The 10,857-nt window shown below is 40.1% G+C and overlaps 1 protein-coding gene across 1 annotated transcript in view; it reads right to left on the bottom strand.

Moving 5' to 3' along the window:
- LOC124556452 (kinesin-like protein KIF3A) overlaps positions 1-10,134 on the bottom strand; it is a 122,591-nt gene extending 112,457 nt beyond the window's left edge. The window contains exons 1-3 of the mRNA XM_047130403.1: positions 10,038-10,134; positions 2,119-2,325; positions 1,699-1,904 (exon numbers count right to left, since the gene is read on the bottom strand). Coding sequence (XP_046986359.1) covers positions 1,699-1,904; positions 2,119-2,325; positions 10,038-10,043 — 419 coding nt within the window. The 5' untranslated portion in view covers positions 10,044-10,134. The remainder of the gene's footprint in view (positions 1-1,698; positions 1,905-2,118; positions 2,326-10,037) is intronic.
- Positions 10,135-10,857: the final 723 nt, after the last annotated feature.

Here is a 10,857-nt window from a genome sequence, read left to right on the forward strand (position 1 = left end):
ACTAAACATTAAACAAAGTCCATAACTCATCCGACAAACAATGAGGTCTTTAAAATAATGTCCTCATTTATGTCTCAAACTGTGTACATAGGACAAGCAGATCTCACTGCCACACATCTGTGCATTTGTCATTATAAAATATCAGCCATTATCATTCAATGAAGCCTGCAGGAAAATTGTTCAAATGGTTAGGCTCATAATTCTGAAGTTAAGCAGATCAATGCTAAAGGACATAAAAGAAAATATAAAGAAACCATGTTCTTAATAAGGTCATAACCAGTAGGTGAAACAGAAACAACAGTTGTCTATAAGCTGCACACGCAAAAAAAGTTATTTGATTTAGAAATTAAAATTTGCAAATCTTCCCATAATGTTTACAAAGTCTTTAATACTATTGTTTCCATTATGCTATTTGCCATATTTCTGTGGCCACTGAGAATCAAATCACAGTAGGTTATATTGAAACCAACATTTGACAAGCTGACTAATAATCAAATCTCAGCATCATGCTGTTCAACTAGCCTTTTAAATTTTTTTGTTTTGTTTCAAAACTAAGAATGTATTTCAAATATTTCCTACCAACTGTAACACCATTTTCATTAACACGCCACACAAGTACATTAAGAATCTAAGTGGGTCCATAATAATAGCTTCACTCATCTGTGAACTGATAATAGTTGTCAGAGTTCAGTACCACACTGATGTGTACTTCATGCACTTGTCAAAAAGGAATATCAGAACTGGCAACAGACACACAATATTTTGTAATAGTGAGATCTGACCAATAGTTTAAAACTCAGATCATCAATGTTCAGAACAATTAAAAACAAAATTTATACATATGGTCTGTAACACCAGGAAATGAAAGCACATCTCACACAAAGGAAACAGCATTGCAAATGTCTTATGACATTGGATGCTTGTACTTGTCCTAACACACAATTCTGATAGATACGGCATTATTGAATTTACTGATCTTACAGCATATGATACAAATACCATCATTATTTATTCACAAAAAAATACATTTACAGATGACATAATGGTGAAAATTTTATCATTTCATATTTTGGAATTATGTTACCAAGTACCAGATAGACTAACATTACATCCCTCCCAGCGACAACTGTTTTAACTTTTCTTTTGGTTGCACTGGAGATTGGAGTGTGGTGGACCTTTCAAATTTACATCACTGATTGGTAATCACAGATATTTGAGGGTTTTTTAAACAACAGAAAATCCAGTTTGGAATATCCACAAGATAAGGAAAAGACATATTGTCACTTACTGTAAAAGTAACACATGAAGTTGCAGACCGGCACAATGCAATGAAAAGACACCTACACACCAGCCTTTGAGCACTAGATGCAGAAATGGAAACACACACACACACACACACACACACACACACACACACAAAATCACCACCTCCAGCAACTTGGACTGGAATGCAATGACATTCTGGCCTGAACTGCAGGGATGGTAGTCATGTGAATATTGCATTACCCCTGATCGAAACAGTCCACTCTTTCAATATAGTGTTCTTGTCAGTAATGCGCTAAACACAAAATGTAAATAACTCCCTTGTTTTGCATAATTTCTAAACATACAGTTTAAATAAGAAACACAAATTAGGATCCATTCCTTGAGTATATACAAAAAAGTAGAAAGCTTAAAGTTTCTCTCATTGGAACTTACTTCCTGTCTCCATTTGCTTTCGCAATGTAACCAAATATATGTGCAAAAGAATTTGGAATTATGCCTTTTAGTTCAGGAGCAGAGGAGTTTCCTTCCATTGTATATGTTTTTCCGGTTCCAGTCTGCCCATATGCAAAAATTGTTCCATTATAACCCAACACTACTTTGTCTACTATTGGCCTAGCAGTTTCATTGTAAACATCAAGCTGAAAGACAACCACAACAGGTTTACATAATTTTTACAAAAATATTATTAAATCCTTTAAACAACTATTACTACACTGATAATATTATGACAGTTTGCAAAAAATTAATTGACAAATGTATCAAAGCAACATCCAGGAAATGTAATGCTACACAAAAACAAAAAGCTTTCATTAACTCTCTGCAATAATTAATAACAAAAATATTAATAATTACCTGTGTTGCATCGGTATCAAATACAACATCAAAAGTAAAAATTTTTGGTGGTTCTAGCTCATCCGCTTGAGGATTTACAACAGAAATTGTTGCATTAACAGAATCTACAGTAGTAATTTGTCGATAACCAGAACTTTTCTCTTTCTCATTCATTGGTCGGACTCGCACAACAACTCTAACGTTCTCAACAACTCCATCTTCAGCTTTCTGAAATGAAAACATTTCAATATTGAACATTCATAATTACAGTGTGTTTTTTTTTTTTTATATATATATAATTGCAAAATGTAACCATCAGTGACTGACCACATTCAAAATGGCACTAGCAGTTATTGCACCTCTCTTGCTAACCTTTAAAGTAGGAGCTGCATCAGCCGATAATTGCAATACTACCCATCGGATTTGACATGTGACATAACTGCGTTGTGTGACATCACCGAAGCATGGCATCAATGAAATGGATTGTGTTTGGAGAAAGCAAGTTGGAGGAAGTGATGGCGCACTCTAGTATACAATACTTGTGTACCTAATTTATTTGCAAGTGATGTCAGTGTGTCACTGGACTTTTCGATGTGTAGTACTTGGTGTTTTCAGAGGTGGTGGTGGAGGTATAGGTGGTGGTTGTTGTTGCTATTACTGGCCTGTTAGTGAGGTATGTTAATCCCGGTAGTTACTGGCTACCGATTTATTATCGGATGTGGAGCTGTTGGTTTGTCATCTCAAATTGGTTTGTTCTTTGAATTTAATTTTGTGTGTTTGTCATTTATTATCTCCCATAAGTCCAACCCCTCGTCCAAGTCGTGGGAGATGGGCAACGGCACAAAGTAGGGGATTGCCTTTAGGGGCGATGTACAGCGGGGACTTCGTGTGCCCCAGGACCGCTACGGTAACTGAGAAGGCCCTATGGGAACCCTGAAACGTGACGGCTAACGGGGCTCTGGTGAAGCTGCGATAGGCCTAGCAAGCCAGTAGTGGATAAATCAACTGCTTTCAAAAAGGGAACATGCCTCGGATCACGGAACGGATTTACAGGAAACGGACCAAGCAATGGAAAAGGATTACGAGATGGTTTACGGCTGGGCACCTTAAACGTAAGGACTCTAACTGGGAAGTTAGAAGAAATTGTAGAAATGATGGAAAGGAGGAAATTGGACATCTTGGGACTTGCTGAGACTAGGTGGAGAGGAGTTGGTGAAAAACCACTAAGTAAAGGATGTAAACTGTACTGGATAGGGAATGAGAGGGGAAGAAATGGAGTGGCAATAGTGGTCAGAGAGGGTCTGCAGGAGGAGGTGGAAGGTATCAATGATCGAATGATAAAAGCCAGAGTACGGGTGAAAGGAAAAAGCATTGAAATCATCCAAGCATATGCCCCACAGGTGGGGTGTACAAAAAAGGAGAAGGAGGAATTTGAAGATGACATGCAAAAGCAGCTAAATGGAGGAAATCAGATTATAATAGGGGACCTCAATGCACATGTTGGCACAGACAGGAAAGGATTCGAGGAGATAATGGGACCAGAGGGCTGGGGGAACCGAAATAGAGAAGGAAAATTGTTGCTGGAATTCTGCAAGAGGAATGGGCTGGCGATCGCAAATTCGTGGTACAAGAAGAGGAGTAGTCACAAAATAACTTGGTACAGTGGGGACTGGTCCCAAACTTCAGTAGTAGACTATGTACTAGTGGATAGGCAGATGATGAGCAGCCTCACAGATGTTAAGGTCATACCATCTGAGGCCTTAGACAGCGACCATCGGCTGTTGGTAGCCACCCTAAGAGAGAAAAAAGATAGGAGGGCAACAGATATACAGGAGAAAAGGTTGAAGACATGGATGCTGAAAGAGGATGAACGGAGGACCCAGTACCAGACACTGATCAGGAAGAAGCTGCCAAAGGAAGATCAGAGAACAGTGGAAGAAGAATGGGGCGATTTTAAGAGGGCTCTAGTTGAGGCAGCTGAGACTGTGTGCGGAAGAACTAGCACGAAGAGGAGAAGTAGGGAAACCCCATGGTGGAACAACATATGTAAAGAGGCAGTACTTCGAAAGAACAAAGCCTTCAGAGAATGGTTCCAGACCCGAACAGAGGAAGCTAGGGTAAAATATAAGGAAAGCAAGAAAGCGGCACAGACCATAGTAAGGGCGGAGAAGAAGAAGTGGATGGAAAAATGGACAAGAATGTTAGAAGAGGACAGTGAAGGGAACAAAAAAGTACTTTACACCATGGTAAGAAATAAGAGGAATGATAGAAGCGAGTGCCTGAGGATCATGGATAATAATGGAAGAGTTGTGGAGGAAATGCATGAGCTCAAAAAGATTTGGAAGGAGTACTTTGAAGATCTGTTGAATGCTGCCAAGCAGGTAACTAACAGCGATGGAGAGCCTAAGGCAGCAGACGATTATAATAGTGGGGAAATTGATGATCTAACTTGGAATGAAGTGGAAGAAGCCATAAAGAGGATGAAAGGGGGCAAGGCACCAGGTTGGGACGAAGTAACAGTGGATATGATACGAGCAGCAGGAGAAGTAGGAACCCAGTGGCTATACAGAGTGCTGAGGGTGGTGTGTAAGGAGAACAGAATTCCTGAGGATTGGAAGAAAGGAATTATAGTCCCGATCTTCAAGAAAGGGGATAAAAGGAGATGTGAGAACTACAGAGGAATCACCCTGCTATGCCACTGTGGAAAAATCTATGAAAAGATGCTGGAGAAGAGAATAAGAAGCAGTATTGAAAGTAGACTGCAAGAGGAGCAGTACGGTTTCAGACCGGGAAGATCAACAACGGACCTCATATTTGCGGTAAGGCAACTGCAGGAAAGGCACTATGAGTACGGGAAGGACTTAATCATGGCCTTTTTGGATATTGAGAAGGCGTATGATAGTATCTGTAGGGACAAGCTCTGGGATGTGCTGAACGCAAAAGGGATAGATGAAGAGATTACACGAAAAGTCAGAAAAATGTATGAGGGAAGTGAGAGTTGTGTGAAAGTGGGGAGGGAACGTACTGCATGGTTCAAGCTGGAAAATGGGCTGCGACAGGGAAGTGCACTTTCGCCTTTATTGTTTATTATTGTTATGGATGAAATCCTACAGCAAGTATCAGATGCAATTGGAGATCATAAAATGAAAGCAGTGCTTTTTGCCGATGACCTGATGTTATGGGGAAATTGCGTGAAGGAGGTGCAAGAGCAGTTAGATGCATGGGAGGCAACGGCAGCACAATATGGAATGCATTTCTCTGCAAAGAAAAGTGAAATAATTGTCACAACAAGGAAGAAGAATAGGCTAAATGTGGATATAACTTGTGGAGGGGAAAAACTACAAGTGGTAGAGAACTTCAAGTACCTGGGAAGCGTGATTGAAAGTAAGGGGGGAAACGCAATGGAAATAAATGAAAGATGCAGAAAAGCAGGGCAGTTCTACAAATGCATTAGGGGGCTTATTTGGAGCAAGGAGGTGCCACAGAAATCCAAGGGAATTATATACCGAACCTACTTTGTCCCCATATTGACATACGGAAGTGAGACATGGGTAATGCACAAAAGCAGAATACAGGCTAGTGAAATGAAGTTCCAGAGGAGCAGGTTGGGTGTAACAAGACGAGACAGATTGCGAAATTTGTATGTGAGGGAAAGACTAAAGGAGGAACCAGTACAGGACAGGATAGAAAAATCAAGACTGCAGTGGTATGGACACATGAAGAGAATGGATGAGGGACGAATTCCAAAGAGGATGTTTGATCTGCAACTGGAGGGGAAGAGGCCCAGAGGAAGACCAAGAGATAGATGGGTGAAGGGAGTGAAGGAATGTGTGATGAGAAGAGGAGAGAACTGGACGAAGGTGGAAGAGGGGGAATGGTGGAAAGACAGAACACGGTGGAGAGGCTTGTGTTCCCGACAGACCCAGCCAGTGGCTGGAAACTGTCCAAGATGATGATGATGATGTTTGTCATTTATTGCTAGGTATGGATCTAATGATTAAATTTAACAGTTGTTCATTAGTGTCTGTGATGATCGAGGATATGGTTGCTACTACAAAATTTCTACAGCTACATGGCCTAATCACAAAGTGTGCGAGGTGTCTTCAGTGTGGTGAACTGATGAAGCTGACGAAATTTTCTGCTTCTCGAACCAGGAATCAGTACACATGGTGGTGCCATTGTCATAATATTTGGAGGTCCATTAGGAGGGGTACCTGGTATGAGTAATCTAGGTTGGCCATTCAAGACGTTGCTTTGCTATTGCATCATTGGTGTCATCCTGTGTCAAATTCTTTTGTGCATATGATGCATTTGTAAATGATGGGTGTATTTTTCACACATGTTCTTTTTGCCATGAGATGTGCATGGAGTTAGTACATGGTGTCTTCTGGAAAGGGGAGGTGGGGGTTGTACTTGTACAAATTGATGAGTAGCAATTGGGAAGGCAAGGCATGGAAGGCATGATTGACCTGTGGTTGGGTGTGTGTGTGTGTGTGTGTGTGTGTGGAAGGGTATTATGATTTGGTTTCTATGGTAGAAGGGGCACTAAAGGGGTTTTGTTCATGTCAAAAGAGTAGTGTCTAGCAGGGTGTCCCCTATAGTTTCCAGTTATTTTTCTTCATATAGGAATTTGGGTTCCAGGCCTTTTCATCATTTAATGGTAAATCATAGTGTACAGATTAAAGATAATCAATGGTGGTTTGTAAAACTACAGAGGGTCATTGGGCGGTGATGAATTCTTTTAAGGGAGGGGGAAGAGCATCTCTTCTATTCTACAATCTCATCTTGATGAGTGACTGTAAGGTGTAAGTTCGTTTTTATGTTGTTTCTGGTCACAACTGTAATACTTGCCAGAGATCTGTCTAGTATACAGATTTTCTGCGTATTTTCTTGTAACAAAAAATGTGCTACATATGGAGTGAATATAGCCCTCAAGATCTGGAACACATCAATTTATCAAAATCTTTATTCCTTATTCATATTCACTGGATTCCAACTTGCAATCAACTTGTCAGGTTACATTACACCTGATCAATGGAGAGACGTCTACAGACGTTAAAGTAACCTCTGGCGTGCCACAGGGGAGTGTTATGGGACCATTGCTTTTCACAATATATATAAATGACCTAGTAGATAGTGTCGGAAGTCCCATGCGGCTTTTCGCAGATGATGCTGTAGTATACAGAGAAGTTGCAGCATTAGAAAATTGTAGCGAAATGCAGGAAGATCTGCAGCGGATAGGCACTTGGTGCAGGGAGTGGCAACTGACCCTTAACATAGACAAATGTAATGTATTGCGAATACATAGAAAGAAGGATCCTTTATTGTATGATTATATGATAGCGGAACAAACACTGGTAGCAGTTACTTCTGTAAAATATCTGGGAGTATGCGTGCGGAACGATGTGAAGTGGAATGATCATATAAAATTAATTGTTGGTAAGGCGGGTACCAGGTTGAGATTCATTGGGAGAGTCCTTAGAAAATGTAGTCCATCAACAAAGGAGGTGGCTTACAAAACACTCGTTCGACCTATACTTGAGTATTGCTCATCAGTGTGGGATCCGTACCAGATCGGGTTGACGGAGGAGATAGAGAAGATCCAAAGAGTGGCGAGTTTCGTCACAGGGTTATTTGGTAACCGTGATAGCGTTACGGAGATGTTTAACAAACTCAAGTGGCAGACTCTGCAAGAGAGGCGCTCTGCATCGCGGTGTAGCTTGCTCGCCAGGTTTCGAGAGGGTGCGTTTCTGGATGAGGTATCGAATATATTGCTTCCCCCTACTTATACCTCCCGAGGAGATCACGAATGTAAAATTAGAGAGATTAGAGCACGCACGGAGGCTTTCAGACAGTCGTTCTTCCCGCGAACCATACGCGACTGGAACAGGAAGGGAGGTAATGACAGTGGCACGGAAAGTGCCCTCCGCCACACACCGTTGGGTGGCTTGCGGAGTATAAATGTAGATGTAGATCTCGGGCTATGCTACAGATCTGTCTGCCAATGTTACCAAGATTTCAACAGAAGGATGATATCACACTCAGACCATCATTTTGAAATATATGGGCAGTGAAAACTGTCAGCTGAATGCCTTCCTACCAAATGCAACATGCTAAAACATTCAACAGCTAAGATCACATAAATATTTCTTTATTTAAATCAACTGGTTTTTACAGACTTTGCTGTCATCTTCACATATTAAAAAACTTTTTGTTATGAAATATGTTCACTGGACAAAAATCAGCACATTATAAAAGGTTTCCGCTGAGTTTTATCCACATGACTACTCCACACAAGAGCCAATGTGAAATGAACATGCTTCATCGCAAAAAGATTTTTTAAGGTCTGAAGATAATAGCAAAGTCTGCTGAAACTGATTGTTTTAAATAAAGAAATATTTAAGCAACCTTAACCCAACATTTAAAATTAAAATAATGTCACTGTTAGTATGTCAGGTAATAGTTGAATGGTATAGCAGCTACATATATCAACTTTGAAGTACGGTCAAAAACATAGCATTTAATGGCATGAGAAATGAAAACAAGAAAGTAAATAAGATAGAACCTGTATGCCACATGGTATATACATTGTGTACCAAAATATGCATGCCATAAGCAACATGTGAATCTTCTCACTGAAGTAAAAAACCATGTTTTAGAAGTCACTGCTCTAAGGGTGATAGGTCGAGGCCAGTTTCTTCTGTTTCAATGATTGAAATGAGGAAATCTTTTGACCGAAAGCTCTGTTCATCAACTGCAAGATATTATGTCATGGATGTCGGCACACTATAAGTTGCTACAGTCACTATAAGAGGATATCCATTTCACTGGGTTACTATATTCCCAAATATGCAGTAGACACACACAACCTTCTCTGGCTTTATGCTAACAGGTAGTGCTGTATCATCTGGACCATGCCCTATATGTTCAGGCAACTTCAGGATCTTTACACTGTATACTGTGGATACACTCACAAAGCAAACACAGATTTTTGTTTTGGTCTACAGTTTCGAGAGACGAATCCAAACAATTTGAAATTGTGGCGCTGACAAAAACCACTGGACAACGAGGAAACTGACCATAGACAGAATCATCTAGGTGACAATGCGTGGGAAGACATCTGCAACTGGCCATAAACAGAGCTAGACGGTCAGTTTACAGAACGTTTAAGTCTGCAAGTACCTACACAACGGCCAATAAAATGGATCTCTTAGATACACCAACACGGCACTATCATAGCAGAGAAATGTCAATATACAGAACTCATAAGCTCAATTGTATACACACAATGACGGGAACTACTTACACAAAACCGCTAACCACTGTTAACAACTACGACTTGACACTAAAAACAAATTTCAAATTTTTACACTGAACTCGTGGTATAATCCCGGTCAAAATGGTGAATAAGAAATATGCAAATACTAGACAAAATAATGATCAAGGCGGCATTTAAATACTATCACAAATATAGCCTTTAGCAGTGGATGAAACAAATACATTTTCTCCGGCATCTACTAGAGACCCATAGTAACATTAAAACTTACTGCTAATTCTGAGTTAAACTGCTGTAACAGTATAATAAAAGTAGAAGTATCTTACAGTCGAAAGGGCTTTCGAAATACAATTAAAGTGAAACATGGAAATGCAAAATGCATTAAATCACCTTAAATTTTGAAATGGGTAGCTACATACATTGCTCATTAGTTAGAGCCTGTATTATAATAAGTAAAACAGAGCAGAGAATTTGTCAGTTTTATAAGGATTGCAGTCTTTGTAAGGTTCCTCAAAGAAAACATAACGGCTCAATAAACCGTCGTCACAATTCCATGTTTCACAACAGCTATACAGACACTTTACATAATAAAAATGTTCGGTTATTTGTGAAAAATACAATAATGTCTGTAATAAAGCAGCAATAAACAATAACGATAGCTTACCATCATGACGATAGTCCCTAATACCAAAACACAATGTTCCAACAGTTGACAAGTGATCACTTACTACTTCTAAACAAACGTGTTGCCAACATTTGACAATAAACACAACACAGATTACTTTTGAGAACTCCAGAGATGTTGTTGTACAGATACGTTGTCAGCGAGCCCAATCATCGCCCGCGAAGTATCCTCCCTAGTCCCTACTAGACGGCGATGGCTCAGTATTACACTACTACTGATTTGTCGCTGCTCGCATCCTGGCCCTAGGCAGAATGTTGTTTAAAGGAAGTAACAATTTGAGACGTAAAATTCTTAATATCTCCGCTATTGCCAGAAACAGGTATTAAATTAAAACCAAATCTGGGCAGTCATCAAATAAGTTATGGTTGCTTGATGTGTTTCGGCAGAAAGGTATGGTGATATATATCCCTAATTTTCTCACAAAGGTGTAGGGCGTTATTTGCAACGTATGCCCAGTCAGTTTTGCAAGGTCACAATTGCCTTCAATATTTCCATTTAACTACACAATGTTGTAGTGGCGTATGTTGTGCTAAATGTGTGGGAGCCCAAGATACTTTACAGTGCTCCCATAGCGGAGTGCTCAGATATTTGTGTTGCAATGGAAATCACGCTGCTACTGACTGTTGTTGCCCAATTTACCAGGAGTACATGGGAGGCCAGGCACAACGAAGCCTATGGTGTTACTCACACGATTTGATACTCTTTCACAGTGTCCATCATTTGCACAAGTTACTGCTGATATTCTTCCATCTCGAGTGCTCTCCCCTAGTGACTGGCCTAAAGTATGTGAGCAACCAGA

Source organism: Schistocerca americana, chromosome X, assembly GCF_021461395.2.
Source record: "Schistocerca americana isolate TAMUIC-IGC-003095 chromosome X, iqSchAmer2.1, whole genome shotgun sequence".
Taxonomy (NCBI): Eukaryota; Metazoa; Arthropoda; class Insecta; order Orthoptera; family Acrididae; genus Schistocerca; species Schistocerca americana.